This window comes from Centrocercus urophasianus, unplaced genomic scaffold, assembly GCF_019232065.1.
Source record: "Centrocercus urophasianus isolate 14NV4802_14NV808 unplaced genomic scaffold, USGS_Curo_1.0 seq_33, whole genome shotgun sequence".
Taxonomy (NCBI): Eukaryota; Metazoa; Chordata; class Aves; order Galliformes; family Phasianidae; genus Centrocercus; species Centrocercus urophasianus.
The window spans coordinates 1,989,031-2,015,559 of record NW_024884900.1 but is presented as its reverse complement, the minus strand read 5'-3'; the positions used below and the strand labels follow the sequence as shown (position 1 = coordinate 2,015,559).

At 38.9% G+C, this 26,529-nt stretch overlaps 1 protein-coding gene across 7 annotated transcripts in view; it reads right to left on the bottom strand.

Annotated features, from left to right (window-relative positions):
- BCAS3 (BCAS3 microtubule associated cell migration factor) overlaps positions 1-26,529 on the bottom strand; it is a 301,210-nt gene that overhangs the window by 255,802 nt on the left and 18,879 nt on the right. For all 7 annotated transcript variants that reach the window (XM_042830111.1, XM_042830112.1, XM_042830110.1 and 4 more), the window contains exons 7-9: positions 22,247-22,319; positions 4,985-5,092; positions 2,335-2,411 (exon numbers count right to left, since the gene is read on the bottom strand). In XM_042830111.1, the coding sequence (XP_042686045.1) occupies positions 2,335-2,411; positions 4,985-5,092; positions 22,247-22,319 (258 nt within the window). The remainder of the gene's footprint in view (positions 1-2,334; positions 2,412-4,984; positions 5,093-22,246; positions 22,320-26,529) is intronic.

The window sequence follows — 26,529 nt, the reverse complement described above, 5'->3', positions numbered from 1 at the left end:
AGCTACCACTTCTGACCAAAAGCTGTCAGCTAACACAGCTGAGCATCTTCTCCATGAAGATGAATCCTGTGGGCAGTGCTGCTGTCGTACTCTCTGGGCTGCAGCACATTGGGATGGCCCCAGAGGAAGCGGCCAACCCTACTGCAGGGATGCTCCTGGCATGGAGACAAGGTGGCCCTTTGCAAAGCTGCCTTTACAGAGATTTCTCCTTCTCCAGTTTAAACTGACACTGCCCTTTTTCTATATTAAAAAAAAAAAAAAACAACAAACTAAAAAAACCCACAATGACACAAGAGTCCAGCTGCTGGCTACTTGGTTGACTGTCAGTAACTGAAGCAGTTGACCAGGTAGAGCATTCGTACCAAATTTCAAACACATCATAGTAACTTAAGCCTCTAAAGATGTATTCCCAGGTCAAGGAGATTTCAGCACATCCATAATCTGAAAACTCAGACAGAAGTTTTACTGGAGCCTTTAATGTGGCAAAGCACAGCACCTGCTTGATGGTGCAAGCAATTAAGGGCAACAATGAAGTTTCCAAACTCTTAGCACATGCTGGCACTTCCCTGGCTCCAGAGAGGCACCAGGGAACAGCACACATGGCTCAGTGCTACCTGGGCACAGGTGGGCAGCAGTGGGCACAGGAAGTGCTGTGTCCCCACATGCACAGGGCAGGATGTAGGGTGCACATGGAGCCCCACAGCAGGGAGAAAGGTTGGGAATATCCTGGGTTTCTCATGTTACAAACAGCACAACTGGAGAAATACAGTGGGAGCTGTGACATCTCAGAGCTGGGATTTTCATATCGGAGCTGCAAAAGCTTTATTTTATCCTCTTTAATTCCACTGTTGTTTCACAGAAAGGCATGGAAGTGGAAATTCAAAAGTTACAGTGAGGAAAGGATATCCCCATTCCTCAAAATACAGTCAAATTCATTTCTGAAAACACACTGAAGGGTTTTTTTTTTTTAGCTTGATTGCTTTTTACCAGCTACTTCAATTAGAAAAGCATAAGAATTGTTAAAATATATATTTAACCCAGATGTGGGTTTTGGCTTGTTTGTTACCTGCAACAAAGCAAGGCTCAGACTCTGCCTCTCTTTGGTGGAATGAAAAAGAGGAGCGAGGAACAGGAGGACACCACAAGTCCCTTCCCATCTGGCTCTCCACACTGAACCCAAGCAGATTCTTACGCATCTTACATCCACGTATAGGAAGAAACTGACACCTATTGGCAACTTTAATATTACTGCATAGTGGTGCTCCAAACTATTACAGGAAAGAGCTTCTTGCAACTGGGTTTTTCTTGATATGCACAGATAACACAGAAAGATAATTGAGAACTTTTCTATTTGTAACTGAAAATACACCCAGGAAATTTCAAATTTCCTTTCTAACTGTGAAACACCAATTCTTCCAAACTAAGTTATCATCTTTTAATAATCTACACATTTTAAGTGGCAATTCTAATTGACAGATGCTAGTGCTATCTACATAGATTAAATTTTATTTTTTCTGCAGTGAATACCTCCTTAGTGTTCAGTATTACAAAGACACAGGGTTTGTTAGCAGGTAAATTACATCCTAATCTTACCTACATCAGCAACAGGTCAGAGCAAAAGCATCAGAAAACATACACTTCTCTCTAGTAACACATTGATTACTTGGTTACAGATGTTGGGGCAGCATAGGGACACTTACTGTAGAGGAATAGATGTTGGAGAGCCTTCCCTGTTACAATCAATTGCCTGCTACTGAGAGGCAAGCAATAAGCCACAGCCAGATACAGGAGTCAGAACAAACAGTTCCTTCAGGTTCAGGATATATGTAAAAGAATCTGCAAGCAAATACTACCTGTGGTTTTACTACTGCAATACATTACTGACCTACTTGAGCTCTGGGCCCTACTGAAGTAAGGATAAACAAAAATCAAATACACCTAAGCTTAAGAACAACAGAAAATAACAAGTGTACAAATTGTTACCAATTTGTTTCCAAAAGGTTGCTTTCACACACAATCCTAAATTCAAAACCTGAACTCTTTGCACATATTTGTGCAAAAGAATACTTCAGCCACCCAGAGACATCAATGCAGGTGCTTGCCAGAACAGTGAGAAATTAATTATGGCAACAATAAACGCAAAACAACATGCAAAAGAGCCACAGATTCACAGAGTAACACCTGCAGGTTTTTTGAAGCAGCACATTTCCTGAAACCTTGGCTGTAGCCATGGAGACCTGCAGATGCTTTCAGGTTTTAGAAGCAGAAATTTTTAAAAATCTGATTTATCTTGTGCCACCTCTCGAGCAAAATGACTGAACCCACGATACCTACTTGTCACAAAGAATTTTTTAGTGAAAGTGCAACTGTCAAAGGCAGCGATTTTCTCTTGCAGGACTACGACGAGTATCCTGAAAACAAAGAAATGGAACGTGTACTTTAAACATTAAATGCATTGGTTTAAAGATTCAATATCTAAATGTAATTATTTCAAAAGCATCAATATAAATTTTACTGTGATAAAGTGCCAGGTTACCAATACATGGCAGTTATTGAGGATTCTCTCTCATCCCAACCACATAACCTTCATTTCAGGAAGTACACAGATCTGATACAGAACAACACAGCGTATTTATGATTACCTTCTGCAGTAAAAGCTCCATTAGAAAGAAAGAATGGAATTGCAAGGATCCTGAATTACTTTCAATGACTCAAATAACAAATCAACAATTGGTAGAACACAAGCTAAATTTGAAATAATCCCATTGCCCATCTCATTGCAATTTTATTAAACCACCGTGTTGTTCTTTATTAAAAGCAGGATTTCTTTTCATGCCGAGGCCATCATTGCACAAACCTGTGAGAAATTTGTGCCAATTAGAAAAATTACAAGTGCATGTTTATGAGTTGTACATGTGCACCTTTATAATGTAAAATATCTGTTCACCACCTGGAGAAAAACCATGACAGCTATGTATGAAACACCATACTGCCCAAATGAACAAGGGCCAAGGATGTAGATTTGGAAAGTGCAACATCTTCAAAGTGTGGAAACTTCTCAGTACATTTCCTTTGGTAAATAACAACTCAATGAGAGAAACTGACATATCCTAAATGTAATTGACTTCAGATTTTTCATTTGCTTCTCTCTTCTATTATCAAAAGGATGCCTCTCCATCCCTTTCCGAGTTACAAAACTCAAATTTTATGCTATAATCTCTGCACGTATGACTTAATATTTGCTTCAAATAAAACAAAGTTTTTTCAATAAAGGAAGCATTTTCCATCTCCTAGAACAAAGGAGAGGAAAAGAACAGAAACCTATCAACTCTCACTCCTTCCAAGAGGCTGAGAAAAAAGTTACTCAATGAATAATAGAAGGACCTTCAACGCATGTGCAACTGTAATGTATATATAAAAAACTATGTATATTTGATTGTAATATTTCCCAATCTTGTTAGATTTTTGTTTTCTGCTCTTTGAAGGAGGTACTGTCATTCCTTATAAATGAAACCTACCTGATGGATGGTTCTAGAGTACAAATACATAAATAATAAACAGTTCTCCCTTCTTCTGTAACTCAAGTTTTATTTTAAACTCAGAACTTTGGACTCCATTAGTCTATTGTATGGTTAACGCACCATTAGCACTGCACTTGGCCACATTTAATGCATTTTCAATCTGAAATTGTGAGCTTTCTGTGGATAATAACAGAATCTGATACGTTCCAGAAAAGCAGCTACCCTGAATACAGCCACACAGCTTTGAAGTAACTTTTCCATTTTTACCACTTAGGAAAAGAAACATTAGACCTTTTAGTTAGGAGAGACTTTGAATGATGATTTGCCTTTTGACTGTTTTTACAATTGGATTTTTCTTCTGCTAGGAGTCCAGGCTGGAAAGATTTACTATCATCACACTGTACACAAGGGAACTTTAAATTTTTCAAGGGATAGTTGCACAGATAAGTACTGAACTCCTTCTGACAGGCCTTTAAAGGAGCAGGGACCAAATCCTGGCATGTAACTCAGCAACTCAATCACTGCAGTTGATCTATTTCTTGATACAGTGACCCTACCCACACCCATGGTATGTACGTTGAATGAGGATAACGAGCACTACAATCCTTTACTTCTTCAAAGAAGTTTACACCACCAAAATCTCATTATATAATTGGTTGTGGTATTAAAGGTGTTTGCTCAGCAGTACTATTCTTCTTCTGTTTGCTTTCACTTGACCTAATTTAAAACATTAGTGTTTAAACTGGGCAGGAAGAAGCATCAAAGCAGCACATATCACGGACTTGGGTCAAGAAGTTCTACCAGGAGTACCAAAGGATTATCACCAATATCATCATGCAGAAGATGGATCCTGGGTTTTCTGGTCTCCTTTAAAAATATACAGTAAACTACAACAATGTTCAGTTTTCTGTGTCCAAAGTTCAGAAAAATCTGAACCCATGACTGCACAGAATCGAGGTATTTACAACCTGACATTCAATCTTCCAAGTCAGAAGTCAGCTGACAAGTCCAACTAAGAGATGCTTTGTTACTTTACTCAGGAATTGTTCTCCATAGGGCACAGTGTATGCTAGGATTTTTTCTGGATGTGCAGGAAGGTAACACATCTTGCAGAACCATGAAACACAAACAAAAGAGACAAGCCCTACACTGCCAAGTTAGACATCATTTAAACTGTGATCTCATTTCTCCATCTATAGGCAGAAGACAAAGGATTCCAATGATTCCTGTTCACTCTCATCACAATTTAGGGAAGCTTAAATGATTTAATATGCAAAATGTTTTGCGCTTCAGGGAAAGGCACTGGAGAAGCATACTGTTGTACTCAAAATATTACTTGAGAAACAGCAAACAGAAGATAAGCTTGCAGCAAAGTCAAAATAGTAAGACCAAGGAGCTTACTGCACCCATTACTGAAATCCTGCAGGCTTTAACATAGAAAGAAATATAGTAAACATCCTTACCTTTTATTGCAATGCAGATCATAAATAGGAGTTTTGAACTGTATAGACTTGACCATCTCTCCTGTTCGTAAAGAATAAAGGTCCACACAGCAGTAAGGTGGGCTCGTGCTAAAATGAATAAAGAAACGTGGGATTTTAACAGAAAGAAGGAATTTTTGTAAAGTGATTTTCGTATTACTTCAAGACAAGCCTTCATACACTTAGCAATAAAAGCACAATGCTGCTGAACATGGGACCACTATAAGCTTCCTACATCTAGGGAAGGCATGATTACCAACTGGGTTACGATAGCCACAGTAGTCAAAAACCTTACTGTGCAACCAATTAGCAAGCACTTAGCTTCCTTTGTCCCAAACTATGACTTTGGAACATCAGATCCGACACCAAATACTATTCGTTTAACAGACATGAAGTTTTTAGGCTACATTTAAGTCATTTTAAAAACATCTTACTGAGTAACACTTCCCTTAAGGGAATACTTCATTCTGTGCAACAGCTGAGCCACATGACTATTCATTTGATAGAGACGCATTACACAGAACTTACATTACATCTCTAATGAACTTTTGTTTGAGTTATACAGATCTCTTCAACTGCTTCATGTCACTTTTATCATTTAAATATAAATAAAACTCATAGGGCCATTTCTTAATAAAAAGGCTTGCTTTCTTTTGAGAGGGGAAAGTGCTGAGTGTACCGATAGGGCTGAGGAAGGTAGTGGTGGAAACCATTTTACAAGCTGAGGAGAGGCTTTGATGTGGCAGTTCTTTTCCATAACACCTTTTTTCCACTCCAAGAACACATTAAAATGTTGGCTTCTTCTGGGTCAACGAATATGAAGCAGCACAAATTGCCAGCTGTACAAACATACGCTAAGTATTGGTAAAGGAGGGTGTTTCCCCTTACCCCTATCTGTTTTATTTTATGGAGTTTAACACAATTCCTGACACAACGCTCACTTGTCCTTTGGATCTACTCAAGTCGTTCAAGAATATTCTGGAGAGGAAGAATACAATCCCCAACTATCTACCTTAACTGTTGTGAGACAACAAAATGCTGCACACAATACGTACACAACAGAGAGCCAATATACCAGAAAAGCAAAAAAAGACAACAGCCAAAGAAATAATAGAAAAAATAAGTTTGACATTTTGCCTACGAAAATTCTTCCCAAAATATACATTTTTCTAGGCACACACTCAGGCTAATAAGTAGAGGGGTGCTATTTCTTACTTTTAAGCACTTCAAAGGCCCTTCAAAAACACGTTTAAAACAATAAGACTCAGGTTTAGTTTCGTTGTGTTGGAAGCTCATTGCTGCTACAAAATACAGAAAATCACAGACAGAGTCTGTGTACAAGCTTTTCCTCATACAAGCACATCGACTACTGAAAGAAAATTATTATTTTGAAGAAGGGTACAACAATTGTTATTTCAAAAACAGGAATTACACAACCTCATATAGCTAAAATTATATTTGCATAAGTGAAATCCATTATTATTTCCATTAAAGCTCATGTGGAACATAACTATACTAACTGTTCCACTGGACATGCACATAATTGCATGACTATAATTCAAAAGCACACATCTAATACACACAGCACCCTCAAAATTATTGGAAACAATCAATCTTGCGCTCAAATGACTAATTTTTATTACATCATACCTCTCTTCTGGCTGCTTGTGAGAACATTCTATCAATGGTTTTTGTGAGCTGCCCTGGCTAAAAACCAGCAACCTTTGAATTCGGTGCTAATGATGAAGTAGGTCGAGTGGACTGGGCAAAAGTACTCTAAAATTCTACTCAGCTCCAACTCAACTCCTCCTTCCAACAGTCTTTTCATTCCCTGGTACACTGCAATCTGTGACCAGAAAATATGTGCCAGGTTGTTGGTGTTGGTTTTTTTTTATTATTTTCTGAAGTACGTATGAAGTCAAGGTCAGATAGATTTCAGAAAGCTCGTGGGACTGAATATCAATAGTTTCAAGATTTTAATTTCATTGTTCAACAAACCCAAATAGAAAGGATTCTCCAACACTTCAAAATTTAATTCCTTCCCCAAATAAACTATTTTTTGACTACTCCAAAAATGTGAGCCTTCTGAATGATCTTCCTTTACCCTCCTTCATATCTTTCATCTTGCAGCAAAATCAGTTCTTCCTAAAGAGGAAAATGAGGATTACAGACACTGATCTAAGCATTCATTTATGCATCATAGCACTTAGAGAATAATAAGAGCATCATGATTAGGCTACACTGCTCACAGTCAGTAATAAGAGCTCACCCTCCCCCATTTCAATGATGTCAGCGTGGTGGATTCTGTCCTTTCCCTTCCCAGACTCCAATATGCAATGGATTCTATAGTGGCCCATTTTAGCTTGTTAAATTAGCAGATAAATAGCACTTCGTCCTTTCTTTTCCCCTCTACAGGAAATTCTCTGACAGGTTGGTGCACCAAAAGGGCTTACTGAAATGTCTAACAAGCATGGAAGGAAGATAGGAAGTAAGAGCACAGGAACTGAGCAATAAAGGATGGGCAACAGGGCTGCAAAAGCTGCAAGCTGGCTTGCCATCACAGAGCTGCCACATAACACATTTTTCTGATGCTCCTCCGACATCTTGGTAATTCCCAACCTTCTTGAAACAGAGAATGCAGGGACTTCCATCGACAACATAGCAGAAGAAGGTAGACTCTATGATGTTCTCTATGTTCTTACAGTGGAAGATCTAGAATAATCCGGGCACCGTTTCTAAAAGCTTGAAATCTGAACTCCTTTTAACTCATTATTTAAGGTGCACATTAAATCAAATCTTCCAAACTCAAAACGTAGAGAATGAGTGCATTTTGTCTTCTTTGATATCACTTCTGCCATCTATTTTGTTTGATTATTCTGTTATGAATTTCAGCTGCAAAACCAGATGCATCCAAGTTGCCAAAGAAAAGCACCAAAACCACTACGGATTGCCAGACAGAGCCTAAAAAATCTGCAAATCATCTCAGAATTGTATGAAACCAGAAATATTGCATCTTGCTCTATTTCAGGAATACAAAATGAACACTCATTTCATCAAAGGTTCACACAGCCACAGTGTAAATGTGCCTGAAATAAGCCAGCTGATGGCCTATGACAACAAACTACCGCTATCAAACAGGAAACAAAGCAGAGGGACCTCTGGCCAAAGAGCTTTCCTTCTGATAATCTGCAGCGCCAATGGTTCGTGCTTATCTCATTGGTGAGAAGGGTCTGGTCGTATTTCTGTGTACCGTGATGGTTATGTGAAGAGGAAAGATTAAGACAGGAATGTGACAGCGCTGGTTTTTGCGGTCTGGTAATTACATTAAGTCTGTCACAAATAAAATTCTTGCAAATTACTCCCACAGATTATGAACAAATTTTTGCTGTGTATCCTGTTTGTTGAATAGCTGCTTCAGGAAAAGATAACAACAACTGCTTTAAAGATAACGGGCAAAAAAATTAACAACTTCAAAACATTAGCATTAATAAATGCACAATAATGCACAGCTCTTATATCTTGTATTAGATTGTTGCAGTGCAAGGACAGAAGAAAAATAACAGATGCCTTGTACAGCTGGCACTTGACTACATCTGTGCTTATGCATCACAACATAAGTATCACCTCTTCACAGATTTGTTAGCAATGACTCACAATTTATAAAAGCTATGTAAAGTGTTTGCATACGGAGACAATGTACAAAACACACAATTTTTCCACGAAGAATGGACAAGATTGGTGGATCCAAAGCGAGGCTGTCATTTTCTGCTCCTAAAAAGCCTTTGCAGTACTTTCCTACAAATGGCAAATTCCTATGTAAATCTCACTGTAGAATTTTAAAAAACATCTCAGGACAAACAGTGTTTGACTGGCATAGGTATCATCCTACAGCTTTTATTCTCTCTTCACAGACAACAAGGCCAGAATTTCTAGAAAATGAGATCAAGGAAAGCATCTCCCTCCACCTCCTTTGCTCTACTTATATGCAATATAAGTGAGATGTGCAGGGAGGCCCCTTTGGAACAATGACAAGTTAGGAGATCTCAACAAATTTTATATAGCAACAAAATCACTAAAATAATAGAAACAGCCTTCATTAGGAGAAGTATACAGTTGTACAGCACATTGCAGCCATTTCCTATCACCTGTAGTCCTTTATAGAGACTCTGCAAATTTCTTCTGAAGAACAGTTCAGTTATTATTGATAGCAAATGTGGTAACAAAACGAATTCAAGTGAATTTAAAATGCAGGATGGAACAAGGGGAAAGAGCTTCTTCCCAGACGCAGTGCACGAACTGATCTTTGCCTAAGGTACCATTCTGCAGAGCGCTGTGTGTTCTTTCTGCCTGCCGGAATTGCACCACGTTCAGCCCATCTTCTAAATTACACAAAGAATTACATTATGTCTGCCTTGTTCTGCAATCTCACAAGGCAGTTCCTTACTTTATTTACACAGGACAAATATTACACGTACTAGCAGCAAATATTACATGTACTAGGTTTCCTAGAGTAATGATCGTCATTTCTCTTTTATAGTTTCCATAATAAAATGAAAATTCCTTCTTGCTCTGTCATGTATTCATGCTCCTAATGCACAGGACAATATTTAAGGTTTTCAGAGGGGGTGGAGATGTAAAAAAACACATCAACATAATTATAATCTAACATATAGCCATAAAAAAAAAGTCTTTGATTTAATCACTATTCCAGTTTTGATACTTTCAGGTATTATCTGGCAAGTTATATAACAACATTCAACAAATTCCTACTTGAATTTGATGGGGTTGAGCCGCGCAACCGTACCAGTTACAAGTTATATTATATAGTTAGCACAAATTATTTATTGTTCTAAGTACAGTATATTTAGCAAGCTATTCAGATCAGTAAATTTAACAGCACTTGCTAAGCCACCCTCAGACAGCAGGTCACAGGCTTCCAGTCAAAAGCAATTTGACTTTTGCCACGCAGTCATTCCACGGTTACTGCTGGTTTACATAAAATTATTAATTCAAACACATGGCAATTATTCTGTCGAGATCTGTCATCTTTGAAGTTTTGTTTCACAGTAGAAAAGCTCCTTTCTCATCACAGTGTTTCAAAATGAGGTCAGGTGAACGGCGTTATTATTCTATTCTGAAGTGCCATTTAATTTCCAACAACATGACTTTTCACTGCTTCTAAAAATACAACCTCAGGTGTACATCAGCTGCCACACTGTGTTCCCAGACACACTTTCCACACTAATGTGGATGCCCAATTAGTCAGACTGTCCTCCTTATTCTGGCACATTTTTCTTGCGATGGTTTATTTGTTTCCATTTCCTCAAAGCAGTGGAAGAGCCCAGCAGTGAGACAGCTCCACGCTCTGACACAGCAGTGGCTGAGATCTCCCATAACCTCTGCAAGCTGTGGTCAGGCACTGGCACCTCAGAGAGGGGGAAGGAAAGCAGAACAGAAACGGAGCGTGCAGTATTGTTACTTAACTGGATACTGGAAGAAGTCGTTCCTGAATCTTTACACCGGGAAGTTAAAGCACAAGATTAGGTTATGATCTTTTACTAAAATTCTTGGCACGTTGGCACCACAAAGGCAACTCTGTTCTCCTGAGCACCCCGATGAAGGTTTGCTCAGATTAACAGATTTCCAAACCTAGAAGGATCATCTTTTCTTTCTGGGCCAAGTACACAATGTCTCAGAAGCTCAAAGTATTTTTTATTTTTTACCAAGTAATCTAACCTTGTCTTAAAAGACTAGGAGCAACAATCAGTGCTCTATCACTAAATAAGTTGTTCCAACATTTAGAAAAAAATATTTTTTTATGAAATTACTCCTTCAAGACAAAACTTGTACACATTCTGCTTTTAAGAAACAGCCTTTATATCTCTGTCAACAACATAAATAAAGCTACTTGTACCCATATATCTTTTCCATAAATCAGTAAGTATTCAAGGCAGCCCAGTCACTGGCTAATCTGCAATAAAATGGAAAAGATTTTAAGCCTTACGTTGCAAGTTTGTTTACCAGCCCTGGCACATATTTGCAATGCTTCTCTGAGCTCTCTGGTACTGCAGCATTGTCATCTTCTTTCTCAAGGATGTACAACAGGATGGAACTCTACTTGCAAGTTTATTGACTCCCCCTGGAGAGTAAATTCATTTTTCTGTTCCTTGTTAATGCTTTTTTTTCTCTTTGTTTGCTTTGTTTTCAATAAATCCAAGGAGGTATCATTTATTCCTCACAACTTCACTGCAGAAGAAAAGGTCTTGCTGAGACTTTCGCTATGTAGACCTCTAAAATTCCTTGGCTTTCTGCATCACAACTTTCTACAATGAAAACTTGAGAACTCAACTCTGTAAGTAATTTTCTTACTTGCATTCACAGCACTTGAAATTCATTCAAAATCAGGAAAAGCAGAGTAGAATTTCTGAGAAAGTGACACTTCCCAAAAATGAGTGTGCAGCAGTGAAACACAAAGCAGCACAGACATTTTAAGTGTACCACAAATTGCAAAAAGCATGGAAGCACTTATTTTTAAATAAGAAAAACCTGTACCAGTCCTAGACACATGTTACTAAATCCAATCCTTTAAATACAAATGAGGAAATTATTTGATATGGCACTAAAATATTTGTGTTAAATACCGAAAGATACAAACTTCTCTCTTACATCTTCCTCAAATATTTTGACCAAATCCATCAGTCTACAATAAAATTTCCATCCTCCTCTCACCTCACCATCATTGTGGTCTCACCAGAATACAAGAAAAATATTTTCAGAAAGTCATCAATTGCGAAGAAAATGTTTTGTTTGAGGTACATTACAAGTCCCACCTCAAGGAGCAAGAAAATAAGACACCAAAAGAAAACCTTATTGGTTACCTGTGTGTGAAAATAAAGAAAATGTGGCTTATGTGGCTGGGCCAAAATGACCACTAGGCAAGATTTAGTACAGCCATCTGCCCATACAACATACGAGTAAACTACTCCTTTTTTGGACAAAGGAAATAGCTAAAAGGGAAACCAGTGTGCTTCAGATCACATGCAGCGCTGCATTAGGACAAAGCTAGGTCCACTCTTTCACCAATACAATTCTTAACGAAGTTGAACTGCATTAAAAGACAGAACTTTTAATCAAAAGTCTCTGACGTAATCAACATCATTCAAAGATTTAATGGCAATGGTGCATCAAAACAAGCTTATTGTAAAGCAACTAAATTCTTTGCCTTATTTTTCATGTCCACCCTCATGAATACATTCCCACTGGCAACTGATGCTAAGATGTTCTACACTGGACTGTACACATCATTCTTTTCAAGGGCACTCACACAATCTGTTAAGTTTTTATCAATTTAATTAAGAAGCTATGGCAAAAGATACCTTGCCTTAGCAAAAGCATGCACTTTTGGAAGAGATTTAAGGACTATTAAAAAAAAAAAACCATGCCAGAGAATTGCTACATTGATTCTATCTATGCTCTTTATATGGCTAATAAAAGTAATGAACCGGCTTAATATTTGAAATTCATTATTTTGAAAGGGTTGGGGAGGAAAGTTTTTTTTATCTACACATATTTCAGTCTGTTCTTTTCCAGAAGGTTAAAAGCATCAGTTTCTTCCATCAAATCCCTTTCTTTAAAAATAATAATAATAACCCTATTTTCTGTTAGATTCTGAGCTGGCTTCTTTCCCACTGTTTTATCAGCATCCATCAGTTCTCTAGAAGCTGCTGTTTGCTGTGGACACCCAGCCCCTGTGAAGCTGCTCTAATTACTACCCCAGAATCAGCTGTCAAGTGCTGCTCCTAAGTGGCCAGGCCAGTGCTCCCCTCCAGGAGATCAAGTGCATCCACTTACCACAGCAACAGAGCACAGTGCACATACTGCACACGTGTGCCACAGACAGCATTCATCACAGCGGCATGAACATACAAAACACTTTACACAGACACGCAGCACCCAGCTCTTCCTATCCAGACCAAAGCTTCCATGTGTCCACATGTATTCCATAGTATGGAAGCTGCTTAAGTTTTTGTTTTGTTTTTTTTTCAAAGAAATGAAGAAAATTAAGCTAAAAGCAGACTGATGGCTGTAGGCAGATCTGCCACTCTATAAATAGGCTTCATACAGACATTTACAAAAAATAAACCAATACGAAGATTAATTAACACTTTACGTAATGTTGAAAGATCAAAACAAGTATAATTATGTCCAGGATTTGTTTCCGGGGACAAAGAGCAGTATTCACCTCCACAGAAAATATAGAAGTCAAGCATTTATACATCATACAATACAGTAATGTTAACTGAATAGCTATCACTCTGAACTTCATGTGCAAGCATTTAAGAGATATTCATTCATGACGTTTGCTTACACAACAATTGAAAACGGAGATACCAGGACACAACTACCACCCTTGTCCTACAAGGACTCATTCTGAGGCGTGGGTGAAGGAAGCTATCTCAATACATGGTTTGAGCAGCAGGGAGTTCTAAACTGGTCTGGAGCAGGATACTGACAGGAGTCAGCCTCTGCAGCAACATTCTCCTGGTTCCTAGCACTTAACACAGCTCTGTCAGAAGAAAAGATGCTCTAAATGCTTGCCATGCAGGACAGCAAAACAGATTCAATTCCTGAGAGAACTGACAACTCTGCATTAGATAAGATCAAAATGTTCATTTCAACACATTAAAAAGCAAATCTACCAAAGGGCAGTGCAGGTAGGCACTTCCCAACTAGCTGTGCACACTGCTGACACGAGGAGGTTACTGATACCATATAATCATGCACCCTGGTTCATAAGACAGGCAAAACCCATGACCAAATACAGAATGACAACTTGTTTCCACTTGCGGGGTGGTGTGGGGGAAGAACCTGCAAAGACAGATTTCCTTGACAGTCACAGAACAGATTGAACTATTCAGGTCATGGATCGTTTCAGTTCTGTTCAGTAATTGTGATGCTCATTTTTGTTCAACCAAACCAATAGCTCAGCCTTTGCTTCTCTTTGTAGCCTAGGCGTCAGTCTAAATGTACAGTGACAAAAAGAGGAAAATTTAATGTCTGGTTTTATCAGCACATTGGTATTATCACAACAGATATTATGAGAACAGCACCCTTTGTTCAGGGAGAAAAGCAAAATGGAAGTGAACCCTGCAAAATACCAACAAGCCTTGCAACCTCCACCTCCTCACCCTTCAGTTTCAGCAGCAGATGCTCTTTCCACATTGTGCTTTACCAACAGCACACAGCGTGCTCCTCCTCCCTCACACTGCCTGCCCATAATATTACTCATTCTCACCACTGGAAGAGACTTTCTAGATGTATGTTTTTTTCAATTTCAAAATGCATGAAGCTGCACAAAGCCAAACAACAGCCTACAACCTACCTTCATGTAGTGCAGCATGTTGTGTTACATTGCTCCATTCCATGGCATGTGGCATGCCTGTCACTGAAGTGTAAAATATAGCACAAGCTGGCTTCTCAGCTGTGGCACGCTTTAACAGAGAGACTGGAGTGTGACACACTTTCCACTTCACTGAGACATACCACATGTTACAAAATATAGCTGTCCCATCGCATTTTGAGTTCGTTAATGCAGGGAGATAAGCAGCATCTCAAGAGATTTGTTTATCAAAAGGCTTATTTGACCATAGCTATCACTGAGGAAACGTGCATCTGGAGCTCTGCTTTCCAGAGCAGGATCAGTTTTTCTGGTATATTCTGAACCAGATTTTGTTCTGCTGTGCAACCAGACAGTCCTTTTACACCAAAGTGATGAACTTGCCCTGGCTATCTTTGGTCATTTTGTGAGCATATGCTTAACTCAAAAAATGTCTGTGGATCTTGGAGAGCATGAGCAAAGATTAACTTCTGTGCAGAATACAACTGCATTTCTGTCATACCTCTATCAAAGATTAACATCTCTACGAACAGCTGATCAAGCTCAAATTCCAGATGTGTTTCCTCCAAAAATACAGAACAAAATACATGTAAGAGTTGTCTTGCCCTCCCTTTCCTCACTGTCAAATGAAGCAAAACTCATCACTGACACAAAGGTATGCAATCTGTGTTGCAATAAATGCCACACTGATTTTCAAGTTTGGACAAGATGGACTAAAACCAAAAACATACAAACATCTTGTGTATCAAGAGACAGCCACATGCCACAGCTTAATAGAAAAATATCAGATTTCTGAGCTGATGCTGAAATATCTCAGCTACAGCCAGCTTTCACCAAGCAAGTGCAGATGCCAAACAGAGCACTTTGTAAGTGGAGCCACTCACAGCCCCAGCCAGCTCTAGATTTTATAGATTGAGAAAGTGCGTAAAATTCCAAATCTGCACCCAAGGTTTTTCTATTCCTTGGTCTGATTGTTTACTGCATTATTTTATTGGCAGCACCTTCTGATCAATGACCATGGGAAAGCTGTGGAAGAACTCTTTATGGGGGAGCATAGGGATAGAACAAGGGATAACGGCTTTAAATTAAAAGAGAGGAGATTTAGATCAGATACTGTGAAAAAATTCCTCATTTTGAGGGCAGTGAGGCCTTGGCAGTGCCCAGAGCAGCTGTGGGTGTCCCATAACTGGAGGTGGCCAGGGCCAGACTGGGCTCTGGGCAACCTGATCTCTGGGAGATAAAGCCCTTCAAATTGCATTGACGACACTGATTACAACTTCTAGCGTTACTTTCTTAAGGCTTGAAACATAACGTAGGATTAGCTATACTGTATAAGTATTTTATTAATCTAAATTACAAATAATTTTTAAGCTTGTGAGCAACCATCCAAAAAGTGCAATACAGCCCCTCCTCTGAGTGATACTGTGAATATATTACCTAGTCAGAACCGAAAGAAAGAGAGGATTAAGCAGGACCTTGCTCTGAGAACAAGCCCTATTGCTTCTTCACAAGGAAGAAATCTTTTAAATACGCATACTAAATTATTTAAGGAAAAAAATGCTGTCTTTTGCTTTATAAATTGTTTGTAAGGGTAACAATTTTAAAGCTACCATGCTCTGCTGAATAAATGCCTGTTGTTGCATTTCATAGACCAGATCAAAACTAATAAAAAAACATAATTAGATCAGCTTTTCTTTAACTGCTATCAACAACTGTGTCTTAATGGTCTTTTTTCTCACTTCAGAGATATAAAAGAATCTAACCTGCACATGAATGTTAGAGCTCAAACTCATTTGACTTTTCCTCTGTATATTAAGTATTATTGAAGAAAAAAAGATAAAAGAAAGAAATCAAGAAGGACTGCAGAGAGCAGCTGCTGGAAGAGAGTGAATGGCATTTATTAGGGGATACAAAGTTCAACTACTGCCAAGTTGTAGCGAATTAGTCAGGAGGCAGCAGTTGTGTATCAGTGCAAATATCGGGCTGCAACGCAGTTTGTAATTAGCTGCTCACACTATGAGTGTGAAGTGAGCAATTATATAGGAAAAAACATATTAAGCAGCATCTCTGAATTGACTTCAGATCTCCACTATCTTGTTGGTATGCCCAGAAAAATGAAAACAAATCATCCCAAAATTTCTAACACCTTTGCAATGCACTTTAAATCCTTCTTACAGTATATAACAGAAATAACTGTAAAACATACAAGAAAATACAATCCTGAACTGTTCTCTGGGCCTGCGTCACTTTGATTTACAACAGTTATTTCTAAGACAGACAAAAACACACAGATGCAAACAATTACTCTATTTTTGTAGGCAACAAGTGAGGTGGGTGGTAACTGAGAAATTTTGAAAAATCCTGTCACAATATTCCATTTTTTCTTAAGTAACCCTCATCACACAACAAACGCTCGCCACATCAGAGACTTTCCAGGGCCTGAAGGGCCGCTTTGATTCCAGACCGCTGCAGGCATTAGCGGGGACGTAATTAGGGTAAAAAGTTCAACCACAGTTCCATGTCTAGAGTGCTGCCAGAAATAAATTTCCTCTCATTCACTGGTTTCTACTGTACCCTCCCTGAGAAACATATTGAAAACACATTTATCTTTGTAGAGTTTGTTCCTCTTCTAATTAACTTTATAGCGTTTACAGTATTTAATAATTTAAAGTGGAATTTAAAGTGGCCCTGGAAGCAGCAGCTCTCCTGTAATGGCGCTGTGCATTATCTTCTCCCCGTAGTGCTTCTTTTGACAAGTTACTCGAGGAAGGTATGTGCTCCAGCTGGTTTTATCTGGCCGTGCATTTAGCAGAAGGCTACTTCCTTCCCTCCATCTCCTCCCCGTATCATTACACGCACGGGGGGTTGGAGCAGCCGTAAAATGAAACTGTGCCTCAGCTCGGAAATCTGCTCTCCCGAACCTCCGCACAATCCCAGAGATCACTTAGGAAAGGTTTATCTTTTTACAGCTTAATAAATCAAGGCTTTAAAAGGTCACCGCTACCCCCAGTTCTCACCAACTGGTCAAAGCTTGACCCCAAATACTCATTTTCTTCCTTCCAGTTTTGATCCAAGATTAGCAGTTTATTGTAGTTCAAAGGTTATTTCTTTCTATAGTTCAGACAAACTCTTGGTATATCAGAAGAATACCAGATCTTGCTGGCCCTAGCGCTTACAGACAGAAGCATTACCTCGTACCATTAAAGCATTTCAGTTGGTGAGAAAATCTGCAGAAATCCCAGTAACCGCTAGTTAAACATTACAGAAATACTTGAAGCACTTTCATATAATTATAGAAACAAGCTACAAGAAAAATCTCTGGGACACGAAGAGCTCTTTCTAAAGTAAAGAACACTGCTATCTTTACCACATAACATAACGATCAAATCCAGCATCAGCAGAAGGAATTTAAACTGCTTTACGCAGAGCTTGTGTCTCTCAGGATACTGAAAGCTACCACACAAACTGTTAAAACTAAACTGATTTGTCCCACTAACCTACTCTCCTAACCAGAGATAATGGCCTTCATCCCCAGAACGGAAGGAAATCTTTGCAAGGCAGTGTTAGGATAGCACACTTTGCATTTAATGATGCCTTACAGCTTTCCACGAGTACAGGAGCCTCTGGGACTCACTCCCTCAAAGTAACAGAAACCGGGGGGCTTGAGCCAGCCCAAAAGGTTCTCCTGTGCTCTTTAGAAACTGATCCCAACCTCCAGAAAAAACAATCCCTACAATCAAGGGGATGAAGGAGGAATTGTTGTTGTTGTTTTTACCAGAAAACAAATTTGAATAATTAGGAAGTTACCACAAAACAAAAATCTGTTGTTTGGACTGTTCTAGCCAAGCTGAGATGTTACAAAGGAACACAAACCTACATTTTCCAGTAAGTTTCCTTTATTTTGAAGGGAGGTACATTACAAGACACTAAAAGAAGCAAACATCCTTCAAAAGCCTGAAAAAAAAAAAAAAAAGAAAATAAAGGTTGCTCTCTAGAAATGTGAGCCCATACATCCTTGACGGCGCACAAACAAAACATTTTGCAAAGTCCTCAACAGAAGATCAAAAATATTTCACAAACTTCATGATTCTTTGTCATGGGGTCCAATGCAACCGTAAACCACAACCAGCTGCCCATCCAATTGTGATGCCCTATTATGAGGAAGGCACCCTTCACACATTCAGTGGCATGATTCAGTCATGGCATAACCTGGCAAGCTCTCAGCACAGCCACTGCATTTGCAATGGCATTCTGGTAAAAATATTCCAGGGAGAGCTACTCTGAGGAATGTGAGAACTGGGAACAAGAACTTCATTCATCATAGCCCATTTCCTTCTCTTGGGTGATCCTTCCAGAAAGCTTCACTCTTTGTCTCTGACAAATCATTTTGCAGCTAGCTAATTTTAAACACTGAAAGCCACAGACACTTCAAACTGCATGCTGGATTTCAGCATTAACAGTTAGTGCTCCAGAAAAGGAACAGGGCCCTGATTTTAAAACATGAAGTTGAGAAAACATTAATGCTTTAATTGCATTGCTTTTAGTTCTTACTTATGTAAAGTTGCCTTCTCCCTAAACTTTAACACCCCCATAAAAAGGTTCCTGAGGTAAATGTGTGTTAAGGTTAGGAGGTTTTAATCTACAGTAGCCACATTAATAAAGTATGCTTCCTGAAAACCTGCTGCCAATTGATTCGCCTTGTAAACTGGTCAGCAGGGCAAAAAAATGCTGGCTACCCGAAGTTATACCCTTTGTTTGCTCAGACCTACTCCTCCTTCTTTAACTTACCCTTATTTCCTTTCCCCTCCCACGATTAAAAAAGATTATCTCTTGCTTCTCATGCCCTCAAATGACCTCCATCCAATTCTTCATGTCATTCAAAATTTTCTCTCACTTGAAGCCATTAAACTAATACGCCTTTCTAAAAATATATACTAAAAACCTAGCACATGTTTTACGGGCTGGCTGATTTCAGTCAGGTGAATGAAGTCTTCCGCTCTCCATAAGCACAAGGTTAGGAAGCCTACTGACCTACTGGTTAGGCCTCAACTGGCCTTGATCCTATCAGCAAGAACAAAATAAGCATGGCTGGACAAAATTCCACACAGACAAAATCTATGCAGATGTTCTTTCCTTTTTGGTTTTCCTTTAATTTGCAAATCTTGTAATCTAAGACCGAAGTTGACTGAACCAACATCTAAACCAGCATGCAGCACTGGCCAAAAAACACAATCTGTTTCCCATTTATGTGTCAAGGCTGCATCCTTCTGGGGGGGCTGAGAAAATTTATTTCAAAAAGATTATATAGTGAAATCATGCTAGACATTTCAGTCATTCTAATCGATGGAAAATCTGACTTCTAAAATACAAAAACGTATGTACTGAAAGCTAGTCAGAAATTTAGATATAAGGCAAAAAGTATAGAAAACACAAAATTTTACTTCCCTGGTAAAATACTTGTCACCAGGAATACAAAGATTGAGATTAGTGGCACTACTACAGCACTTCCACAAAAAGCAGGTGCCAGAAATTAATTTCAGTGTAACAGTTCTTCTTCAGTTTAGCACAAAAACAGCTTTACCACTTCAGTCCAAAGACATTTATTACAAAAAAGATCCCTATCACCAAAAGGGTATACATGTTTTTACTCTCTTTTTCATCCTCCTTTATTTCCAAATAAAGTCCTTCCCCACATAACACCAGGCTCTGCAGGGGACATTAACAAATCACCACTTTAAAAGCAGAGAGGTCTGCTAAGCTCTGTTAGATCCTGAAATGTAGCAGGCCAGAAATAAGTTACCAAAGGAATCTTCCACTGTGCGACAGTAAAAAAAAGTCAAGATTGAAAAATAAGTTTGCTGATTTTAGGCAAAGATTGTTTTGCATAAAACTTGTGTACCCACCTGTATTTGATAACAAAGGAAAGAAGACCTAGCATTGCATCTCAAACATTATTCATTACGTCTCTTTCCAATAAGGTACATAGCACATAAGAGAAAGTAGTGAAGTTATTTAATACTGGTGGTGTTTTTGAAGCTACTAATTAATTATAACTTGAAAATTCTTTGTATTTCAGACTGATTAACGTTCGGCATTAAAAAATACCTTTTTAACCTATTTTCCTCATTATAGTTAAGCTACTTTACAGCTAAAGGAAAAGAGAAGAATTTCCTGACAGCAACCACTAATGCAGACTAGTGGTCAGAACCAGGAAGTCCCAGCTCCTAACTCTCACGTGTCAGTATCTCATTGATATAGCCCTAAAGATAAAGTACTATTAAATGCCATTATGAAAAGATGGTTTATATCTAGATCCACTGCACTATGTCCTATTAAATTCATATTGCTTTAATGGTTTAACATCCTAAACACTTGAAGCTTCCCCATGCAATTTCAATAGATGCAGATGTTTAAATTTCTCAAAACATTTAATGCATTTTAATAGATGCACGATTCCCTAAAATCACAAAAGATGTCAATTATTTAAGTATGATTGCTCATCTGTCACACAGTACTGCATATACACTTATATTTAATTGCTCTTCAAAACACAGGTTTTCTTAAGGTGGTAATGTACAGGAATTGCTAAACTGCAATGAAGTTCATGATAAAATCTTATGAAATCGTAAGTCAGGTGTTAAATACATTTATTCTTCAACATTCATCCATAAAAACAACAATTTCAAAACACTTCCTAGAAGAGCTACAGAAAACAAATTCCGTATAAACGTCACAGAAAAGACAATTTAGATGGTAATGACAATATAATGACAGTACACTTTGCAGAGACGTTGACTCACTGCCACAGCCACGTCCAATCTCATTCACCTTGCAGTGAGGACCACATAGTTTAAAAGCATCAGCATAACAAATTTTGCATCGCAAGACTTGGTTACACGCACTCTCATGTAGGAAATGTTGTTCACAAGATTGCAGACACTTCAGGGGAAAAAACGCCCTATGAACAGTGTTGGCAGCTGTAACAATTTCTTTCAGTTGAGATTTTATCTCTCTAACCCACACAGTTTTTGTTTTAAAGATTTAAGAGGGGTAATATTAATATTCTAGTCCAACAGAGTGAGAAGTGTCCTTAGGAAATGTACAGAGACCCGACTGTCATCCTTCACACCCAGAGTAATTAAATTCTTAAAGGAAAAAAAGTGTGGCACAGAATTAGTCTTACTGTTGTAAGAAGATTTACTTCAACTCTTTAGCCTTTGCATCAGTGTAGAGGATTACCCTTGAAAAGCAAATATTTTCCACTAGGCATAGGTGTAAATCCTTAGCACTGAACAGTGTAACTAACAGGGACATGAACTATCGTAAGGCTCTTTTGAGTGATGCAACAATAGTGTCCGGAGTGCACACAACAAGACTGTTAATTCACTAACTCAAAGTAGATTTAACACAGATTTTGATCACAAGCAGTGAACATCTGTAACACTGAGGTTGGTTGGCGCATGTAATTCATCCAGAACATAATCACTGCTTGAAAGCATCTTGCAATTGCTTTTCAAGATACAAAGATTGCTTCAGATACTTCGGAATAATAATTCTTCAGTATTATTATCAGAAAAGGCTGATCATAAACTTGTGACTACTGGAACAAAATTAAACAGCTTTTTGTCCATTTTATATCAAGATTTTTTTTTTTTTTTTACTCTTTTTATACAGCCAAAGTAATACACAAATGTGTGCTGACACTGAAAAAAACTTTGAAAGCAATTTGCAGTGTTATTCTGTGAGCAAAAACAGTACAGAACTATAAGATATAATTGTTTACTTCTGTATTTTCAGATGACATTGCAATCTACACACAAATTTATTCACAAAAAAAATATTCTTACCCTGAAGATCCAATGCTTTTGCACACACCAAGGAGAGGCCGCTTCTCCGAAAAATTGTCACATTTCTGAGCATCTAGTGAAAGAGAAAGCAAACAAGAAAAAGCAAGTCACCATACATCATTTGTGCCACCTTTCATAGTACCTGTGCACTGGGGCTGGGAGGCAATATACTGCAGAATATTTAATACATAATGGAAAACTTGACAGCCTGTGCAAGATTACTAATAGAAATACGAACAGGCAGAGCAACAAACAGTGGGAGAGCTGTTTTTGAAGGCAGTAACAAAATGAGCAGCACAACACGGCCAGGATTTCAGAGTTGTTTTCTGTTTTTTCCAGTTGGGGTAAAGAATTCTGTAACTACAGAATGACAAGTAACATCTGCTAGCTATTCATTGTTTAACAGAAGTTGCCTGAAAGAAGACTGTCACCAGCTCTGTGTGCGTTTCCCACACTGGTTTCCCGTCTATTCTACTGAGGTGTAAGTGGAATATAGGAGAGTTAACCATAAGTATGCAGTGGAAGAGCAGACACCCTCATGTTTCTCTGTTACAATGCATGCTGCTGGTGTCTGTCCTAGCAGGGCCATGCTGACACCCCACAACACAGGATTGAATTCAAAACAGTCATGGCACCAAGCAACTTCAGCTTCTGGACAGGCAACCTGGTGACAGCACCCCAACGTAAGGCACCCAGGAGCAGAGCTTCACAGGTACAGCTGGCACAGCTCTGCCTGCATGTTTGTCACCAGAAGCGGGCAGCTGCTGCCCAGCTGCGCTTACACCCTGACTCCAGAGCTGTCACTGTTAAATGTGCTGCTATTCTTACAAGGGGACTTTAAAAGTTTTGGAAACTTCATCTTACTGATAAGGAAACACAAATCAAACAGAGTAGAAAACATATCTTTGTAACAAAGTTTCACTAAATTTCAGGGTATGTTTCCAATCCGACTTGAAAAACAGAAACAGAGCAACACCATGACCAGCGAATTTCTTCCAGTTTCTTTCAGGCTTTGCCTTTTCAATTATCTGTCTGTATCTCCATCTGTAGGTGTGGACTTTTTTTTTGGTCTTCATTGTACATCAGACCTTTTGATCTACAAAGAACGTCAGTGCTCCAAACTAATTCCCAGATACTGGTGTAGCTGCACCAAATCAATTATTCAGAAAGGCACAACAATTAACAATATACATTTTCACATAACAGCCTCTGTTAATTATTAATAACTCAGGTACATGCAATTAATTTGTAACTGTCCAGAGCTCTCATCTACACAAGGAGAAGGCGTCCCTCCTACACACGGGGGTATTTACAAAGTTAAATGGGTCACATCAATAATTTCACCACCAACAATAGCTTTACAAGCAACCCAAAACAGCCAAACATATTTTCCTTTTATTCCTATTATTTCCAGGTCTTTCATGAGTCAGACCTGTACTGCATGTACTGACCTGTGAATTGATAAATGAAACATACAGATTCTTCTGAAGAATCTGGCAACCAATTTGTTTACTGCGATCCATTACCAGCCCAACTCCATTTGTTTCTGCTCACCTTGCTGCTCTCCAGCCTTCATGGAGAAACGCTGACAAATGCTGGCTGCTGGGAGCGCCGACATTGATTGTGGACACAGGAGTTTACCTGAAGCATTTAACTACATTTTCTTTTTTCTTTTCTTAACTAGGATATATCAGACAGGCAAATTCCTGTTTATTACTGGTCTGGTTCTAAGTTAAACAACAAGGAAGAGGGATGAAGGGTAAGAAAGGTGGCCGTGAGCACAGAGAAACAACAGCACAAAAACAGCAGCACCCGTTTTAATACCCACAGAACAGCTTTGCAAGATTTGCACAACAGGTGCTGGAACTCCTGCTTCAGTCTGCAATGGCCAAAGCCCTCATTTTTTAAAAATGCATTTTCTACCTTAACTGCATACTTTGGAAACGTAAACATTAATACTCCAGGAAAGGATCATTATTTTGAGGACTCTGCAGGGCATTAAATCAGGTTAATAGCGGTTCTGGTCATGAGATTGCAAAAAGCACCACGTGCTGCTCTCTGCGGCGCTTAATGGAGTCAGCAAACCCATTCAGTTCAGGGCTGGAATTTAATCTTCCAAGTTGCGGTGGATTAATTTTTATTTGTAAAATTGTGTTTATTTGCATGTGCAATGCACTGAGGCTGTACACACCTGCTGCACGCAGTGTTTAACCCAATGCAGCAGGATGATTGAAATGAAAAGCAGCTAGCTAAATCCCTCAAATACAAAAAGTATTGAAATCCTGTTGCAAAGTCTTTTTCTTAAACTCCTTTTATTCTAAATCCTTTTAATTCTGTCATATAACACTACAGCATTTATAAAAAAGCTGGAAATCCTGACAAATCACACAATTAAAGTAATGAAAACTGTTTTTTTTCCTGCTCAACAGGCACCACCGTATCTACAGCTCCATTTAGATAAATTATCTCTTTGTGCTTTATTTAAAAAAAAAAAAAAATCAGTTCAGTTGGTGTACTTTAAGCTGAAAGCAAACAATATCTGCAGCTAGATATCATTTCATCCAGATCAACATTTAGAACTTAACAAAGTCAAAAGTTTATCCACATGTAAGCTCCAAGCAGCTCATGCTCGGTGCTTGCGATGGGAGTGTGAGCAGCCATCCCACCCCCTGGGCCTGCAGTAATGCCAATAACAACAATACCTGTGAGGAAAAGAAAAAGAAACCCCCCTGATTTTCACAGGAGCTCAAAAGCCAATTAAAAACCATGAAAAGCACCCTCGTTCCCTTGAGCAAGAAATTCCCCACTTAGAAGTCAAATTCTGACCTATTTAGCAATAGCATGCATGCATGATGGAGTGTATTTTTCTGGTATGAGATTCCAGTGATTGAGACAATTCAACAATACAGAGCATCTCCTGTTCAATCAGACCCTTTTTATTCTGTCAGTTGAGAACTGGGTTGCATTTCCAGTCCTGCCCCACATCAGCAGTACCTGGGAACGCAGGAAGCCACACGTTTGGCACTCACTACCTATGGCTTTCACTCCCTATTTTGCTCCTTCCATTCAGCAGAAAGAAAAAAGGGGCTGTGACTCCAGTCCTCGTCCTTCAGGTGCTCTCCTTTAGGACCTCTGTGCCAAACTACATCACTGTATCTCCCTCCACTTCCAGCATCACCCAGATACTTCAAGTATCAGCACGCCGCCCCAGTACCTGCAGCAGCAGATCTGCTTCCCACATCCCTCGGACATTACCACCCTACAGCCCCCTGCCTCTCCAGCTGAATGTCAGTATCCATCACTAATAAGCTACAGTGGTTCAAAATTCAGCATCAACATCAAAGATTTTGGTCAAAGAGGCAGAGCTGCACACATTGATAAAAATTTGTTTCTGTCTTCTTCTGCAAACAGCTTTATTGTTGGACAACTAAGTCCATTCCGCATGCAAAAATGAAAGACGGCTGTGAAACATTTGTGAGAGATCAAAGTTTTGAGAGTCATACATTAATTGAAGACAGATGGGAGTATTTCATTTGATCGAATCCTGTTTGGAAAAATTAGAAGACATAGCAGTGTAACGTGGTGAAGGCTTCAGGTCTGCTGGCCTAAAGGATCAATGCAATGTCACCAGAACAGAAATGGGAGTGTGGGGGTCAGTCCACACAGCTCCAGAGAAATCAGCATTTCCAAATGCTGTGCAATTCTTCCCAAAGGCATCTATTAAAAGGGTTACTTCCTCTGCTTCAGAACTCTGTTCTGTAATTTCTGTAATCCACCAACATTAACATTCATTACACCATAACAATATATGAAACAGTTAAGAAACAGCCAAACTTGAACACACACCTGCATGACCCAATTACACCAACACAAACCCAGCTACAAATTGCTACTGCCTGCTCAGCTCGTAGGAGCAGTTCCTCCACCACACGTCCTGTGCAATTATTTTGGCCTTCTAGGACTTAAAACCACCAAGCCACCCAAGTGGCTGAACATCTCTAAGACTCACATCTGCATTCCCTTAGAAAGCAACCTTACTATTACCATTCTTTTAAGTCTACCTGCACATAAAGCTGAGTCAGCTTTTGAGGTTCAAATTTTATTTTAACAAAATCAAATACGTAAGCAGTACACAGCAGAGATCAATCTGCTGAATTGGAACTTTTACTGCTTTAGATTTTGAACTGCAAAGCTAGTCTGTATCCTGTGTCCCAATTGTAGTTTTTCATGCTAATTCTAGTCTTCAGCTCTTTGTCCATGAGGTTCCCTCTGGTCACTGCTGT